Here is a 16381-nt window from a genome sequence, read left to right on the forward strand (position 1 = left end):
CGCGCCTGCCCGTAACCTAGAAGTAATGGGTTCAAGTGTCATCCCTGCTACCATTATGGACGTATGACCAGTATGTGTTCTTGGGCAAGACACTTAAAAAGCCAAAAAAATAAATAAAAGCCCTCCCCCAAAATATTACCCTCAAAGTAACATACACAGTAATTGGTCAGCTGGCACGAGGTGTATGAACAACCGTGTTATAACGACTGTCGTTTTCCGGCCACGCGAGGATAAAGTAAGTTACATTACATTTATTCAGTATACTATGATTGTAGTGGTTTGCGGGTGCGCCTTTAGCTTATAGAGGTTATGGGTTCCAGGTTCGTCCTGCAAGACACTTGACGACAATTGCTCCGAGCTACCCAAAGTGTCAGCCATACCTAAACATAAAAAAACGGTAAGCAATAATTTGTTTGGCCAAAAAAACTCCCTTAGGTCTCACTGATACCACCTGCTGTCTAATTTTTATTGTAAAAACTCTGGCGTCCCTGACAAAAATTAACTTTGACAATGCACGAAAACGTACTGTGTCGCAATATTCTCGCTGAATCTATAACCTGATAAGAGGCAGGCGCGCTAGCCATTGTTTGTACCTTATGCAAGATATGGTAATTACTCTTCAAATTATTAGCCACACAAAGATATAGTGGGGTGGGAAAAGTTGGGAAACTTTTTCTATTTTCTCTTCCTATTTGGCTTTACACAATTATAAAACCGTATCCTTACCATACACCGTTGTGAATTGTTTAAAACACAACCACCAGAACATTTGGATATTATGTGCTAAAGGTGTTCCGTCTTCCCCACTCTACTATATGAATAAAATACCACCAGCAAACAAAGTTAGAGAACTATAGGCAAGACGTGTATAGGAATTGGAGTAATAACAGGAAATGTAAAAACCGTTAAAGCTGCGTATCGTGGCTATTTCGAGAACATGTTAAAATTTTACCTTAGCAGTCTTCTTTTAAAAAGTACGAACGTAAAATATACAAATGTCAGTACGTATTGCTAAACTTTATTTACATCAATACTTTGCATGTGTGCATATACTACATAATAGGTTAATGACAATATTTTTAAACAAATGTATGTTTTTTGTTCCCATTAAACAAGTAGGTTATTAACGAGTAAAAATAAAAATGCTTGAGTCAACATAGTAAAGTGGTCGACCAGTAATCGATGGATTGTTCATTGTCGGAGGACTAATATACCTGCCAGATGTACCATCCCAACCTATATAGAAAAAATATATCGTATAACAGGTATAGTAGATAGGGGAAGATGGGACACCTTTAAAACAATATATCTAAATATCCCGATCGTGTTTTCAACAATTAACAAGGGTCTATGGAAATCGTGAGGATACGGTTTTATATTTCTTCGAATGTTCTTTGATTACTACTAAATGTGATGGGAAAATAGAATGAAAAGGTGTCCTAACTTCCTCCACTGTACTATATATAGTTACGCCTACCAAAAACAACATAAGTTCCTGAATATGTATTTAAAACATCAAAATAAATTTTGTAAGATTATTCGATGCACGTGTCAACAGGGATTTCAAATTTCGGCACAGTTGTTTAGAGTGCTTGTATCTTTAAAAAACTTATTTTGACACTTTATTCTGGGTTTGATGGTAGGTGCTGTTACCATTGTGGGCGTGTGTATCCTTGGGGCCATTGATCCAACTCAATGGTTTAATTTGCCCAAATTATTAGCCATACACTTACCAAGAAAATCTCCACATGTTCTTGAGCTTCCTGTCACTCCTCCACCGATACAAACCCTGGTAGAATCGCCTCTCGTTATTCTGCAATACAATACAATGTTCCACTTACAGTAGGAAAAAAATAAACGGTGGTTGACATTACATATCACTAATATGCATCGACAATGGTCGATTAAACAAACAGCACATACTAAAATTATTTTTTTGATATAATTACTTAATTTTGTATATCTGTATATATATAGTATACGGTGGGGTAATATGGGACATGTTTCTTTCTCTTTTCTTGTCCTATTCGGTAGTACACAAAGAAAACTTACGGAACTATAATTACCCACAAAGTAACATACTTGGTAACTATAGCTCGTAAGCTGGCACGAGGTGTATGAACACCCGTGTTATAACGACTGTCGTTTTCCGGCCACGCGAGGATAAAGTAAGATTCATTCATTCATTCATTCATTCATTCATTCATTCATTCATTCATTCATTCATTCATTCATTCATTCATTCATTCATTCATTCATTCATTCATTCATTCATTCATTCATTCATTCATTCATTCATTCATTCATTCATTCATTCATTCATTCATATAACTGTAGCCCAGCGATTCTAAATATGCGTTTTTAAATGTTCAAAATAAGATTAAAAAAATGGGATTTAGGTGCTAACGGTATTCAATATTTCCTAAATAACAATATGACTTACTGTACACCAGGACACAGTGCATTTGGGTATCCGTAAGGGTCAAACGCCCGAAACTGCAACATTCCTGGTGTCACGTATGGAATTAAGCGAGTCGGGATCGCTGACATAACTTTATCATTGTCCCCCACGGTATATGTTATTGGGCTGGCAATAAGTGTGTGGAAACGATATGAGCCTTTAAAATAACGCACGTTTTAGAAACTTGACAATTATTTCAATGATGCCTTCAATGCAAGTTTACTATACCTGCATGAGACAACGGTGCAAAGTCTCGATAAAGTGTGCGCAGTGTGCCACCATGTCTTTGCAAAACACCGTCAGTTGTATAGTATTTTAAAAAGGCTTTGCTGCTCATGTTAGACAACGTTGCGTTGTTCGGTACATGCCATATAAGAACATCTGATGCCTGAATCAAAAAAAAATTATTCTCACATTATAAACTTATTGATATTCTCACATTATAAGTACAGTAGTGTGGGGGAAGATGGGACACCTTTTAACTCGATTTTCTCGTCCAATTTGGTAGTAAACAAAGAACATTCATATATTTATGAAACTATATTCTCACGACCCCGATAGACCGTTGTTAATTGTTTAAAACACGATCAGGATATTTTGATATTATGTGATAAAGGTGTCCCATCTTCCCCCAGCCTACTATATATTACTTACCTTAACATTGAAATAAGCGCTGTTTTTATAATCTCCGTTTAAAAGGTTCCTCACATCTCCAAAAGTGTTAATGTTTTCCCAATTTCCAGTTCCTGTATAAGTATTTAATAGCATAGAAATCGTGTTCTATAAAGAAAGGAAACACATACCGTTATATGTATTCCGAGAATATCCATATCCTTGGTCGCTGGACCACAAATCTCCTTTTGTGCATTTTCCTTTAATGTTATTCTCATGAACTGCTGCCACCAATGTCCAACCACCACCGTTAGTTGCCATGTCACAGTACGTCTACACATATTGTATATTTATTTATGTTTAACACAATTTAAGTTTAAAATAGCTTTGTTTAAAAAAACAGAGGGCGTTTTACTGAAATTCGAATTTAAAATTGACAATCACGCCATTTTTTTGTTGATATTAAAAACTGTGTTTCTTATAGTCAATGTAAAAATACCAAATTGTAAAAAGCACAAAAGCACACATTATATGCTTACAAAGTAGGCGGGAAGATATGAATCTGGTTGAATCTGGTACATTCCTGACTTTCCTTTGATATCGCGGCAAGAACGTGGACTGTTAACCGAATTTGCAGAACTTGGCAGTGCTTAAAAATCAGAATGTTAAAAAAATATATATAGTAAGGTGGGGAAAATAGTACAGCATTTTATTATATTTTTTTGTCGCAATTGGTACTAAACAAATAACATTCAAAGAATTATAAAACCGTATATCTTCACGCTCCCACGGACCGTTGTTAAGTGTTTGAAATAATATGAACATATTTGGATATTATGCACTAAAGTTGTCTCATCTTAAACCATAGTACTTTAGTTAAGTTTAAAAGAAAATAGAAGTTAGCCTGAATCCCCACATCATCATGACGTGGTAAGTATATTTCCTGCTGCATGCATCAACAACTGTCACTGGTTTCGCAAATAATAAATCAAGAGAATCGTGATTAAGTTTTGTCAGCAAGATGTCTTTAATAAATTAAATCATGCTGTTTCCTCGGTACGTGTGACGTCACTGAGTCTCGTGGATATTTCGTATAGCAGTCATAATTACTTCTGCTTTGGTGTAAAATTCCCAATTACAATTGGTAATGATGCAATTCCATACATTAGGCAACAGTACGAAATATGTGACATATTGTTTACCATTAAGAAGGTCCACGATTTAAAATACTGTATTAAATACGTAAAATAACGATATAAATTATACGCTTGTTTCTCAAAACTGCATATAAATCTCACCTGGGTCTTGTTTTGGCGATGTTACAGCTTTAGATCTGTTTTCAAAAGCTTGGTGGCTTATACCTGCCAGGATTAAAGCAACAAAAGCGAATACCGCTGTCATTATAATAACGATCTTCCAGAAAATTGTCTCTATCTTTTGCGTAGAAGTTCCCCATTGTACTTCAGCGGCGAGGTGCTCTGTATATAACACATACGTTTTTAACCCTTAACTACATCGTTGAATATAATATTTACCTAGTTGTTAAATATATGAATGCAACGATAAAAAGATGTCGGATTTTTAAATCGTTAAGTAAAGACAACATAAATTAACCATTTGGTAGTAAACAGAGAACATTCAAAAGATTATAAATTCGTATCTTCACGACTCCCATAGACCGTTGTTAATTGTCGAAAACACGATCATGATATTTGGTTACTACGTGCTAAAGGTGTCCTATCTTACCCCACAATATATGTTTTTAATCCTTACATGTATATCGCTAAATATTTTGCCTAGTTGTTAAATAAATGAAAATACGTCATAACTTATATTTATGAAATGTTAAAGATTAAATGGATACAACTAAAAAAACACACATCAAGTTATAGTAGCTGGATGGGAAAAGATAGGACAACATTTCATTCTGTTTTCTTGTCTCATTTTGTTTTAAACAAAGAACATTCAAAATGTTTTACAACTTTATCGTCACGACTTTCATAGACTGTTGTTAATGTTTAAAACACGGTCAGAATTTTTGTATATTATGTGCTATTCGTCCCGTCATCCCTCACCCTACTATATAGTATTACCTGTAGATACTGTACGAGAAGGCTTAGGTTCCACAGTATCATAATCGTTATCAGCACTGTACATGACGTCCATTTTGATATTAACTAGATATTAATGCCTCCAACAAAACAACAGTATGCTGTTGCTAGTATGACGCGCTAACAAACTGGTACAAATACTTACAAAATCCTCCTCGAAAAAAATCTTCGGATGTAACAAATATTAAGGCAATATTAAAAAAAACCTTAACACGGTTTAAAACAAACGAAATATTTAGTTAAGTCTAAAATCTGCTCTCAATCTTAGTTACCTACTGCAAACTATAAAATGGTCACGATTTGTGGCCGCGAAAGTTTGTTGTGCTTTCCATAAGCTCTTCAGCGACATCTTCCGGATATAATTTGCAACATCTTGATTATGAGTATTTTTAATAACCTTACAATATGTGATACGAGCCTTAGGTTTTGTATTCTTGCCGCTGTTTTATGGGTCATTCAATGCGCAGCCATTTTTACTTCCCACAGCGGTTGAACAACCTGTCTTAATAAATTATTCGTGGTATTTCGCCATTGGTGATCTCGTAGAACTGTGGAATATGTAGCAATTGTGGTAGGAATATAAAGAATATAACCAAAAATAGTATGTTTGACAAAATCCTACCTTAAGCATAGCCGTTTTGCCTCGCAATGTTGTTTATTTTTTAACATTGAAGAGAACGTATAAAAATGCTTACAAAATTTTACAAAGGGCCAACCGTCGCAGACGTCGCCTAAGGATATAAAAGTGTGAACAATTTGCACTGAGAACATATTCCAGTTTTATTTCTGCGAATAATTGATTTTGATTCTAGAGATGACGATGAATTTCCTTCCGGCCGTTTTCTTCGTCGTTGTTGTTCTTTGGCAATCAACAAGCGAAGGTATAAGTAGTTGTTAAATTTCTATAGCTTTGTTAATTTATTTATACAGTTTTTATAATTAGTTGTTCATTATCCATGAGTTATCTTATTCTTGCTATTAAACGTAACGCTCAAGGAAGCGAACGACAGTATACAAAATAATTATGACATTTTCTAGTTTGCAAAATATTAAATACCGTTTATACTGGCCTACTTTATTTTACTAAAATCAGTAAAAAGAGCAACATTTATTTCAGCAAGGCGTCGCTGCTATGGAGTTGGTAAACTTGGCGGACCTTTGGCTAAAGTTCGTTCGATAAATTCAACCAACATCGGTTACTTCGAAGGATGTGAAGTGGTAAAGGGAAACATGATTTTTAGACACTATGCATTCAGAAGGTATAAGTTATATATTAATGTTTTACCTATTAAATAAATGTATGTACAATTAAAGTATAATTTTTTTGGTGATTGTTTTATCTGTATACGGACAACCCGTTAGTGCCCACTGGTTAGCAGCCATACATAAAAAAATAAAAAATCCAAAAAAAAATCACCCACAAAGAACACACATGGTAACTCGTAAGTTGGTACGAGGTGTATGAACATCCGTGTTATAACGACTGTCGTTTTCCGGCCACGCGAGGATAAAGTTACATTTATTCATTCATTCATTCATTCATTCAATGTCTTGCCCAGTGACAAACTCACAATGGTAACATTGAGCTGCCAGCCATACAATGAAGAAACTGACAGAAAGGACCCATTGTATACTTGCTATAAAAAACTTTTGTAGTTAGTCATACATATACCCGTTGTATGACTCTGTAGGCTAACATATAATAAAACTTGTTTAGTATTTCAAACATGATATACGTTTACATCTACATCTCTAAACATACTTCTATTTCAGTGATCCACGCACAAACACACCTGCCATGAATGCTTCGCAGTTACAAGCTTTGAACTCCATTAAAGTCATAACCGGTGAGAAATGTTGTATAGTAGTGCGGGGGAAGATAGGGACACCTTTAGCTCATAATATTCAAATTTCCTGATCGTGTTTAACTCAGCTAACAACGGTCCATGGAAGTCGTGGAGATACGGTTTTGTTAATTTTTAAATTTTCTTTGTTTACTACCAAATTTTGTTAATTGTTATTTTTTTTTGGTTTTGGTATTTTTTAAATGTTCTTTGTTTACTACCAAATGGGGCGATGAAATAGAACACAAAGGTGTCACATCTCCTCCACCCTACTATATTATATTAGCTTATCGATGAGCAGTATATCACAGTGGGTTTACATGGAACTGTTGACACGACTGTTTTTTTTTTCTTCGTAAAGCTTTAACACTTTTCTATGCATAGTCATAAAAGACAAAGTAGTGTATATAACTGCTTTTGTGTGTCCAAAAGCGAGCTATAGCTGTAATTCACGCTCTGGGTTTAATTTAAACGAACTTGTCAGGTTTTGCTTGGCGTAAACTGGCCTATATTTAATTCATCAAGCATTTTTTGCAACAAATATAAAAAATTATCACTTTTAAATGACTAAAATTTCATGATAATATATGTATTGATTTTTCTATATACTTTCTTTATTATACATTATTCTGTTTTGCAGGTTTCTTGTTTATAAACGCTTGGGCAGAAGATGTGACCAACTTCTCTGCTTTTAAAAACTTGAAGAAAATAAAGGGCAAATATTTGTATAATAGGGTTGGCGCTGTTGTCATACAAGGATTTACCAATTATAACAGAAACAATACCCTGATACAGGTATCATAACATTGTATTTTTAACTATTTGAACAACAGTGAATCAAAAATGGCGGTGACTATGACGTTACAGCAGTGAAACAATGTGTAAACGAGATTCATTATTTACAATCCTTATTCGCCTAACTTGGTCTGTATTATACTAACTTTGGTCTGTATAATAACTTTGTTGTTTTTAAGTTCGAATCCCTGTTCAAACGGCCGCAGTTAGTCTGACAAAGAGGTAGAAGTTATTTGTATAGACTGTGTAAGCTGAATACTTTGCGTAGTTTGGTATAGGGCATATACTTTAAACGCTTTCTGATTTAATACCTTTAAAAACGCACTGTAAAATGTAAGACACCCTTGCAGTTGAACAGTGCTGTAATTAAAATATATCGGTATAAAGTACAATATAACCAATCGCGAATTCTTGAATTTTAGAAGTTTATTTAAAAAAATTCTGTAACACAGTTTTACAAACATTACCTCACGGCCTACTAGAGATATCTCTAGTAGGCCGTGATTACCTTTACTTATATCCTACCGTTAAATTCACAAACACTCGAACTTGCCTTCAAGATTGAATCACTTGGGTTCGGTTCTCTAAAGTCAATAGACAACGGGAACGTGTATATTAGCCAAATGGTGAATTTGTGTTACGACCAAACCGTCAACTGGCTATCTGTAGTGAAGAATCCGATTCAATACAGTGGTATTCGCAATGGAGTTCTGTCTTGGGCAAACAAACCGAGAAATATGTGTAAGTAAATACAATCAATTTAACGTAAATTAAAGTCCCGCTTTATTTCAGTAATAAATATTCTCTAAACAGGTAACTTACAACTTCTATGTAGCGAATGTAATACTCAATACTGCTGGGGCCCGGGACCCGACTTCTGCATGTAAAAATCGAACATGGATTGAAACAGACACCGGCGCCGGGCTTGCAAAATGTTGTTAATATAACCACATAAACATACATTAAAGTATAAACATGTATAGCTTACTAACGCAACTGTAAACTTGTACCGATAACATATATACATGTAACTGATGGGTAACCTTGGTGGTCTATTTGTCAGTTTCAGTAAAACCTTTTTGTTAATGTATCTTGGTCAAATCATTTTATAATGGACGTGTCAATAAATAGGATGAAATATGTTGAACAGTTTGATTTTGTCTCATAAAATTAGTTTCAGTTTTGTAAGAAAACTGATATAGAGAAAAACTGAGATATGAAACATATATGCTTATAGAAATATAATATAAATAACACTGTTAACTGCAGTACGAATGAAAACTCATATATACCATATCTACAGTGTATACATAACATATGATAGGCCTGCTGCAGTGACTATATATGTGCTTCCGATACAAATGGGCCAGCTAAACGTGTCACGAGACGAAGTATATACAATAATATTGCATCGTTAATTAACTTTGTGTTAGGTTTTGAAATTATGAGACAAGAAATGTCTTCAATACATTTTGAGGTTGGAAATACTGTGCAATATGTGCTTAAGGGTCAGTCTACTAAATTTACCGTATATTTGTTTAATTGTCAGGTTAATTCTCACTTATAAAGTTTAAAACAATCAACTAAAACGCGTTTTGTCGGTTTGATATAGTACGATGGTGGAAGATGGGACACCTTCGGCGCATAATATCCGAATATCCCGATTGTGTTTTAAACAGTTATAACAACGGTCTATGGGAGTCTTGGGCATATAGTTTTATAAATCTTTGAAAGTTCCTTGTTTACTACCACATTCGACGAAAAAATAGAGTTAAAATGTGTCCCAACTTCCCCCACCCTACTATATGTTTAAAACACATGTAGCCATGGTTGAATTTGTCTGTCATTCATTCATTCACTTATCCAACCGGTAAATGTAATTCTGTGTAATAAAACATATGGGTATGTACAAAACTTATAATTAATATAATAAAAAGCGGTCGATATTTAACACACTTATTCCATAGAATTTAACAGTGAACGATACACGAGGGAGAATAAATTATTCGGTGTTTTTGCATAAACAAAAACATTAGTTTCGTCGTCGCTTTTGTATTGCATCAGATCAATACTTCTCAATAAAGACCAACCCGACTTGTTAAAGGTTTCCATAGCATACTTAGAAGCAACGTGAGCTATTGCGTATTCGCAACCAAGATCTGCAGCCAAATCCACCATTCTGTTTATTAAATTTGTGCCTATACCCATGTGGGTGTAGCTGGTCTGAACCGTAAGCATGTGTGTTGAACATATTTTCTCTGCTCCTAACTCTTCGAGGATGTTACCTTCCAACTCTGTCCCCATTTCCCTTCGTCTCAATTGTAAAAGATAGGCGCATAGTATTTTTGGAAGGTCTTAGCTGTTTATTTTAATAACTACACCAACTATTCAAGTTTATTATGCCAGTTTAGTTATTTAGTAGGTTAACGCTTACAATTTACCACTTGTTTAGGAAATTTAACTATTTAAAAAAATTAATTACCAATTTCAAACAAACGGTTTGTTAGAAATATGTATATAGTAGGGGGAGGGGGAAGATAGGACATCTTTAGCACATAATATCCAGATATCCTGATCGTATTTTAAACAATTAACAACGGTCTATGGGAGCCGTGAAGATATAGATTTATAAATGTTTGATTGTTCATTGTTAACTACTAAATGGGACGAGAAAACAGAGTTAAAAGGTGTCCCATCTTCCCCCACCCTACTGTATATTAGAAAATAGTTGTTTTACACTATAACTTTAAATTAAGTCAAAAAACGAAGAAAAGCTACATAAAACGTCATCGACTCCATTGACTACAATAGTAAACGGGAAAGACCCGCGAGAGAGAGAGAGAGTGTATCGTGCTCTCTCCTTTGCCGACATTGGAGATGCGCGTTCCATTCTTTTTTATTTCTGTGGCCGTGACAGATCGAAGCGGAACAACTCCCGAGCGCCAGATAGTGACGGCAATCAACCTCAATCGCTCAAGCTGAGACTTATCAATCTAATTGCATCAGGAGTATTTGAAAAATAATCTGAAATGTTAATTGCGATTTCTCTCAGCTCTGTTTGAGTTTAAGCAAAACGAAAAAGAGAACATTTCTTTTGAAAGTAAGTTCAAACCGAGGGCACAGGTTATGAAAATGCTAAAATACTTGGAAAGTTTGTATCGACAACTATCGCAATCCGTAATATATATACATGTTTAGAATTAAAAATTATTCAATTTTATATTGTAAAGTGTGACATTTTTAGCATTGCTGTATAGTACACTTGTATGTGAATAAAGGCAATTAACAATTATTTTTGTCAGAAAAGTTTACCGTTCGCCAAGGTATCATAAAATGTATTTGGCGGACACTCTGCCTCAAGTTTTAATGAATTCAATTGTGCCATGGGCCATAAAAGTTACCGAACAAGTGCTAAAAAAACGAAAACCACTGTTGTTCGACAAAAAAGGCTAGTAAGCTGCTGTTGTATATAGCACGCGAGACAAACTTCCGGCAACGTTTTGTATGCTGTGGTTATAAAGGAGAATTCATCTTGAACGTTTACAAGAAGCAGAAATTACAAACAAAAATCAGATGAAGAAATGTTAGAACATTTCTTCAGTGTAGAGTCGCTAAAGATGCAATGTTATAGAACGTGAAGTGTTTATAACTCAAAGAGAATTTAAACTCTAAATTTATGTTGTAGTGATTGTTTCATGTTATTGCCGATATACAGCGTGGCATAAAATTGATAGTAAGTTATTTTAAGGGATTTGTTTAAGCAATAGCTACAAAGTATCATGGATGAACTAAAGGAAAAATCTGTGCTGATAACAGGTAAGACTGTACGCAATATAAACCGAATACATTATGTCCATGCTCATTCGAGCGTGTCTAGACGAAAGCAGAACTTTATTTAACAGTAATGTTGTGCTGGTTAATCATTTACGAATTATACAGAGTGACTCCTAATAGCTTTGACGTATATATATAATACTGTGGGATAAGATGGGGTACTGTTAGCACCTAAGACCCTATTTCCTTAATCAGTTTTGATACAAATTAAAAACGTGTTTTTAGAGTCGCGAGACTATACGGTTACACGGTTATGCATTTCTGTAAAATCGTTGTTTACGGGAACGGAAAAAAGAGAATGAAAACACGACCCATCGTACCCCACCCTATTATATGTTTCTAATCATTTATGCAATGACCTAGTAAATTGCTTGCAATGATTTGGACACACTATAGCTATTGCATGCACTCGCAGATACATACAGTTATGGTGTGCAAATTAATAATCTATATATAGCGTAACCTTGGCAAATGATGCCAATTCGTACTTCCCAAAACTGTGCGTTTCTCCGATACTGCGTTTACCGTTCACACCGCATTACTTTATAGGCGCATCTAGTGGCTTAGGTGAAGGGGTCGCTTACACGTTTGCAAGAAACGGATCAAGCTTAGCAATATGTGGGAGAAATGAGGAGACCTTAGCGATGGTTCGAGATAAATGCAATGCAGAAGGCGCTAAAAAAGTAGGGTGATACATAACATCGTACGTGGAAGAGTATACCTTTTCGCCCTTGTTTTCTCTCTCTTTTATCGTCCCATTTTGTAATAAGAGTATTATATAAACTTATTTTGACTGCTATCAACATAGGGTGTACTTCGTTAACGTTTTAAATTCGGATCCATTAAAAAATACATAGAACATTTACATATAGAAAGATAGTATAAATATCGTGCACGACTTACTGGATATTCAGTTCTAAAAGTGACGATTCTGTAATTTCATTTTTCTAGGTTGTTTGTATCATTGCTGATTTAGAGAACGTCGAAGACATGAATAGGATTGTAGAGGAAACTGTCTCTAGTCTTGGTGGCATAGATATACTTATTAATAACGCTGGTTTAGTTAATCGTGCTACTTTCGAACAGGTAAAAACTTCTTTTTTATGTTTACTGTACTTGTAACCGTTTTGCAAGGGACGTTTATCAGGCGACAGCAGAATTTATTTGGGGAGCCACAACGCTCATGACCTGATAGATATAGGCATAGTGAAGATGGTATACCTTTAGCACATTATATCCAAGTATTTGAATCGTGTTTTTAAACAATAACCAACGCCCTAGGTGAGTCACAAGGATACTGTTTTATAATTCATGTAATGTTCCTTGTTTACTATTAAATGGAACGAGAAAATGGAACAAAAATATGTCCCATCTTTCCCCATCCTACTATATACCGACAGGATGTCACGAACTATAAATTTCAGAACCTTAAGTTATTCTCGCATACTGCAAGGGATATTCATATGCGTTTCTTTCAGGCCACTGTTGAAGATTTGGACAAATTGTTCAAGGTTAATTTAAGAGCACCTTACTATCTTACACAACAGTGTTTGCCGCATTTGAAAATATCTAAAGGTAAAGATTTTTAGGTTAATTCCTTACAGTTTGTACCGTCATTACGACCGTTAATAACTACAATCCTAATCCAGTAATAAGTTTTCTAATTATTCAGTCATACATAAAGACAATCACCCGGTAACTAACGCCCCGGGTATAAAGATATGAAATACATAAAACGGTATAAAACACCCTTTCATTCGGGCAACTAAATGGGCCATAGCTAAAATATGGTAGAGTTGGGGAAGATGGGACACATTTTCATTCTACTTTCTCGTCTGGTTTAGTAAACAAAGAACATTTAAAGAATTATAATATCGATATCCATACAATCTCACCGTTGTTAAATGTTAAAAAATTCAGGATATTTGAATATTATGTGCTACCCAACAGTACTGTAGATGTTTTCTGATTTCTCATATAGGTTGTATTGTGAACATATCATCAGTTGCGTCGTCCGTCATTTTTCCAGAGTTCTTGCATTACAGCATGACAAAGACTGCGTTGGACCACTTTACTAAATCCACAGCTTTGGGTTTGTATAGCTACTGGTCGTTTATTGTAGCTTTTTTCTTAAAATTAACAAAATCTTTGTTTAGAGTTGGCAAAGTATGGAATACGAGTGAACAGTGTTAGGTAAACATGCGTACTAAAATGTATTAAAGACTTTGTCACTATTATCGTGTTTTGACAACTATCTAATCTATCAGACCGTCTGCAATTGACACACCAATTCTAAGACGAACGCTAAGTGAAAAATCCGAACAGCTTATGGATGAATATGGGAAGCAAAATCCATTAGGACGATGTCTCTTATCCATACAAGAGATAGCGGAGACGGTCATCTTTCTGTCTACATCCGGATCAAAATGCATTACTGGAGCCTGCTTAGCAACAGACCGAGGGAGAGCGCTATGTGGGCAACTATAAAGTAGCAAATGAAAACCAAAACTTGATAGGAAGGGGTTGGGGAAAGTAGAGACATTTTTATTCTATTTTCTCTGCACATTTGGTAATAAATAAAGAACATTTTGCACCACAGAGACTTACGGTGCACAATGCAACATAAGAGAAAGGTATTGGAGACGAATTGGTTTTAATGAATAAATAGCTAACTAATTATTGCGGGTTCGGTCCCCGTGGGAGAGCGTCCGACTAAACATAAAGGTCGATACGATTTGGTTTTAATGATTAGACCGATCTTTATCTGTTTATTTCTTTGTTCAAATAGTTGGCCGGTTAGCTCAGTTAGTTAGAGTGTCGTGCTAATAACGCTAATAACGCGAATGTCGCGGGTTCGATCTCCGTACTGGCCAAGTTGCAGCCTCGATTGCTCGGTTGGGAGAGCGTTAGACTGAAGATCTAAAGGTCCCTGGTTCAATCCCGGGTCGAGGCAAACATTTTATGCTGAACTTAAATTTATGCGTGTTGGTTCAAACGGTTGTAAAAGAAACAACGTCCGTGGGTGGGCTCGAACCACTAACCTTTCGGTTAACAGCCGAACGCGCTAACCGATTGCGCCACAGAGACTTGCGGTGCAGAAAGCAACATAAGAGACAACTGTTCGATACGATTTGGTTTCAATGATTAGACCGGTCTTTATTTGTTTATTTCTTGTTCCAATCAGTTGGCCGGTTAGCTCAGTTGGTTAGACCGTCGTGCTAATAACGCGAATGTCGCGGGTTCGATCCCCGTACTGGCCAAGTTGAAGCCTCGATAGCTCAGTTGGGAGAGCGTTAGACTGAAGATCTAAAGGTCCCTGGTTCAATCCCGGGTCGAGGCAAAGATTTTATGCTGAACTTAAATTTATATGTGTTGGTTCAAACGGTTGTAAAAGAAACGTCCCTGGGTGGGCTCGAACCACCAACCTTTCGGTTAACAGCCGAACGCGCTAACCGATTGCGCCACAGAGACTTGCGGTGCACAAAGCACCATAAGAGACAACTGTTCGATACGATTTGGTTTTAATGATTAGACCGATCTTTATCTGTTTATTTCTTTTTCCAATCAGTTGGCCGGTTAGCTCAGTTGGTTAGAGCGTCGTGCTAATAACGCGAATGTCGCGGGTTCGATCCCCGTACTGGCCAAGTTGAAGCCTCGATAGCTCAGTTGGGAGAGCGTTAGACTGAAGATCTAAAGGTCCCTGGTTCAATCCCGGGTCGAGGCAAACATTTTAGGCTGAACTTAAATTTATACGTGTTGGTTCAAACGGTTGTAAAAGAAACGTCCCTGGGTGGGCTCGAACCACCAACCTTTCGGTTAACAGCCGAACGCGCTAACCGATTGCGCCACAGAGACTTGCGGTGCACAAAGCACCATAAGAGACAACTGTTCGATACGATTTGGTTTTAATGATTAGACCGATCTTTATCTGTTTATTTCTTTTTCCAATCAGTTGGCCGGTTAGCTCAGTTGGTTAGAGCGTCGTGCTAATAACGCGAATGTCGCGAGTTCGATCCCCGTACTGGCCAAGTTGAAGCCTCGATAGCTCAGTTGGGAGAGCGTTAGACTGAAGATCTAAAGGTCCCTGGTTCAATCCCGGGTCGAGGCAACATTTTATGCTGAACTTAAATTTATACGTGTTGGTTCAAACGGTTGTAAAAGAAACAACGTCCCTGGGTGGGCTCGAACCACCAACCTTTCGGTTAACAGCCGAACGCGCTAACCGATTGCGCCACAGAGACTTGCGGTGCACAAAGCACCATAAGAGACAACTGTTCGTTACGATTTGGTTTTAATGATTAGACCGATCTTTATCTGTTTATTTCTTTTTCCAATCAGATGGCCGGTTAGCTCAGTTGGTTAGAGCGTCGTGCTAATAACGCGAATGTCGCGGGTTCGATCCCCGTACTGGCCAAGTTGAAGCCTCGATAGCTCAGTTGGGAGAGCGTTAGACTGAAGATCTAAAGGTCCCTGGTTCAATCCCGGGTCGAGGCAAACATTTTATGCTGAACTTAAATTTATACGTGTTTGTTCAAACGGTTGTAAAAACAACAACGTCCCTGGGTGGGCTCGAACCACCAACCTTTCGGCTAACAGCCGAACGCGCTAACCGATTGCGCCACAGAGACTTGCGGTGCACAAAGCACCATAAGAGACAACTGTTCGATACGATTTGGTTTTAATGATTAGACCGGTCTTTATCTGTTTATTTCTTTTTCCAATCA

The 16381-nt window shown here is 36.4% G+C and overlaps 3 protein-coding genes and 15 non-coding genes across 18 annotated transcripts; 12 read left to right on the forward strand and 6 right to left on the reverse strand.

Annotated features, from left to right (window-relative positions):
- Positions 1-996: 996 nt before the first annotated feature.
- On the reverse strand, positions 997-5380 carry LOC149728262 (intelectin-1b-like). Its single transcript, XM_089887678.1, has 9 exons — positions 5167-5380; positions 4372-4551; positions 3613-3722; positions 3265-3406; positions 3116-3207; positions 2690-2849; positions 2444-2618; positions 1734-1813; positions 997-1236 (listed from the first exon to the last, which is right to left on the reverse strand). The coding sequence occupies exons 1-9, from the start codon at positions 5237-5239 to the stop codon at positions 1124-1126; spliced, it is 1125 nt and encodes a 374-aa protein (XP_089743804.1). The 5' UTR covers positions 5240-5380; the 3' UTR covers positions 997-1123.
- Positions 5381-5886: 506 nt separating this feature from the next.
- On the forward strand, positions 5887-8970 carry LOC149728263 (receptor tyrosine-protein kinase erbB-2-like). Its single transcript, XM_089887679.1, has 6 exons — positions 5887-6065; positions 6302-6443; positions 6958-7031; positions 7669-7823; positions 8384-8564; positions 8637-8970. The coding sequence occupies exons 1-6, from the start codon at positions 5999-6001 to the stop codon at positions 8708-8710; spliced, it is 693 nt and encodes a 230-aa protein (XP_089743805.1). The 5' UTR covers positions 5887-5998; the 3' UTR covers positions 8711-8970.
- Positions 8971-11281: 2311 nt separating this feature from the next.
- LOC149728264 (uncharacterized) lies at positions 11282-14255 on the forward strand. Its single transcript, XM_089887908.1, has 7 exons — positions 11282-11639; positions 12207-12340; positions 12609-12743; positions 13136-13232; positions 13639-13749; positions 13814-13850; positions 13925-14255. Exons 1-7 carry the CDS (start codon positions 11603-11605, stop codon positions 14142-14144), a joined length of 771 nt encoding a protein of 256 aa, XP_089744034.1. The 5' UTR covers positions 11282-11602; the 3' UTR covers positions 14145-14255.
- A 192-nt stretch (positions 14256-14447) lies between these two features.
- On the forward strand, positions 14448-14530 carry Trnai-aau (transfer RNA isoleucine (anticodon AAU)). Its single transcript is given in 2 exon segments — positions 14448-14485; positions 14495-14530. It is a non-coding gene; the product is annotated as a tRNA-Ile (tRNA).
- A 7-nt stretch (positions 14531-14537) lies between these two features.
- Positions 14538-14610, forward strand: Trnaf-gaa (transfer RNA phenylalanine (anticodon GAA)). The gene has a single exon. It is a non-coding gene; the product is annotated as a tRNA-Phe (tRNA).
- A 60-nt stretch (positions 14611-14670) lies between these two features.
- Positions 14671-14744, reverse strand: Trnan-guu (transfer RNA asparagine (anticodon GUU)). The gene has a single exon. It is a non-coding gene; the product is annotated as a tRNA-Asn (tRNA).
- Positions 14745-14843: 99 nt separating this feature from the next.
- Trnai-aau (transfer RNA isoleucine (anticodon AAU)) lies at positions 14844-14917 on the forward strand. The gene has a single exon. It is a non-coding gene; the product is annotated as a tRNA-Ile (tRNA).
- Positions 14918-14924: 7 nt separating this feature from the next.
- Positions 14925-14997, forward strand: Trnaf-gaa (transfer RNA phenylalanine (anticodon GAA)). The gene has a single exon. It is a non-coding gene; the product is annotated as a tRNA-Phe (tRNA).
- A 57-nt stretch (positions 14998-15054) lies between these two features.
- Positions 15055-15128, reverse strand: Trnan-guu (transfer RNA asparagine (anticodon GUU)). The gene has a single exon. It is a non-coding gene; the product is annotated as a tRNA-Asn (tRNA).
- Positions 15129-15227: 99 nt separating this feature from the next.
- Positions 15228-15301, forward strand: Trnai-aau (transfer RNA isoleucine (anticodon AAU)). Its single transcript has one exon. It is a non-coding gene; the product is annotated as a tRNA-Ile (tRNA).
- A 7-nt stretch (positions 15302-15308) lies between these two features.
- On the forward strand, positions 15309-15381 carry Trnaf-gaa (transfer RNA phenylalanine (anticodon GAA)). The gene has a single exon. It is a non-coding gene; the product is annotated as a tRNA-Phe (tRNA).
- A 57-nt stretch (positions 15382-15438) lies between these two features.
- Positions 15439-15512, reverse strand: Trnan-guu (transfer RNA asparagine (anticodon GUU)). Its single transcript has one exon. It is a non-coding gene; the product is annotated as a tRNA-Asn (tRNA).
- Positions 15513-15611: 99 nt separating this feature from the next.
- Positions 15612-15685, forward strand: Trnai-aau (transfer RNA isoleucine (anticodon AAU)). Its single transcript has one exon. It is a non-coding gene; the product is annotated as a tRNA-Ile (tRNA).
- A 7-nt stretch (positions 15686-15692) lies between these two features.
- Trnaf-gaa (transfer RNA phenylalanine (anticodon GAA)) lies at positions 15693-15765 on the forward strand. Its single transcript has one exon. It is a non-coding gene; the product is annotated as a tRNA-Phe (tRNA).
- Positions 15766-15824: 59 nt separating this feature from the next.
- On the reverse strand, positions 15825-15898 carry Trnan-guu (transfer RNA asparagine (anticodon GUU)). The gene has a single exon. It is a non-coding gene; the product is annotated as a tRNA-Asn (tRNA).
- A 99-nt stretch (positions 15899-15997) lies between these two features.
- Trnai-aau (transfer RNA isoleucine (anticodon AAU)) lies at positions 15998-16071 on the forward strand. Its single transcript has one exon. It is a non-coding gene; the product is annotated as a tRNA-Ile (tRNA).
- A 7-nt stretch (positions 16072-16078) lies between these two features.
- Positions 16079-16151, forward strand: Trnaf-gaa (transfer RNA phenylalanine (anticodon GAA)). Its single transcript has one exon. It is a non-coding gene; the product is annotated as a tRNA-Phe (tRNA).
- A 60-nt stretch (positions 16152-16211) lies between these two features.
- On the reverse strand, positions 16212-16285 carry Trnan-guu (transfer RNA asparagine (anticodon GUU)). The gene has a single exon. It is a non-coding gene; the product is annotated as a tRNA-Asn (tRNA).
- Positions 16286-16381: the final 96 nt, after the last annotated feature.

The sequence above is a fragment of the Ciona robusta genome, chromosome 11 (assembly GCF_009617815.1).
Source record: "Ciona robusta chromosome 11, ASM961781v2".
Taxonomy (NCBI): Eukaryota; Metazoa; Chordata; class Ascidiacea; order Phlebobranchia; family Cionidae; genus Ciona; species Ciona robusta.

Coding starts and splice junctions, on each gene's coding strand:
- LOC149728262 (XM_089887678.1), bottom strand. CDS start 5,239: ATGGACGTCATGTACAGTGCTGATAACGATTATGATACTGTGGAACCT. Junction 4,552..5,166: donor TTCTCGTACAGTATCTACAG/GTAATACTATAT, acceptor TGTTATATACAG/AGCACCTCGCCGCTGAAGTA. Junction 2,850..3,115: donor GCGCTTATTTCAATGTTAAG/GTAAGTAATATA, acceptor TTTTTGATTCAG/GCATCAGATGTTCTTATATG.
- LOC149728264 (XM_089887908.1), top strand. CDS start 11,603: ATGGATGAACTAAAGGAAAAATCTGTGCTGATAACAG. Junction 12,341..12,608: donor ATGCAGAAGGCGCTAAAAAA/GTAGGGTGATAC, acceptor TCATTTTTCTAG/GTTGTTTGTATCATTGCTGA. Junction 13,750..13,813: donor TACTAAATCCACAGCTTTGG/GTTTGTATAGCT, acceptor ATCTTTGTTTAG/AGTTGGCAAAGTATGGAATA.
- LOC149728263 (XM_089887679.1), top strand. CDS start 5,999: ATGACGATGAATTTCCTTCCGGCCGTTTTCTTCGTCGTTGTTGTTCTT. Junction 6,444..6,957: donor AGACACTATGCATTCAGAAG/GTATAAGTTATA, acceptor CTTCTATTTCAG/TGATCCACGCACAAACACAC. Junction 7,824..8,383: donor GAAACAATACCCTGATACAG/GTATCATAACAT, acceptor CTTGCCTTCAAG/ATTGAATCACTTGGGTTCGG.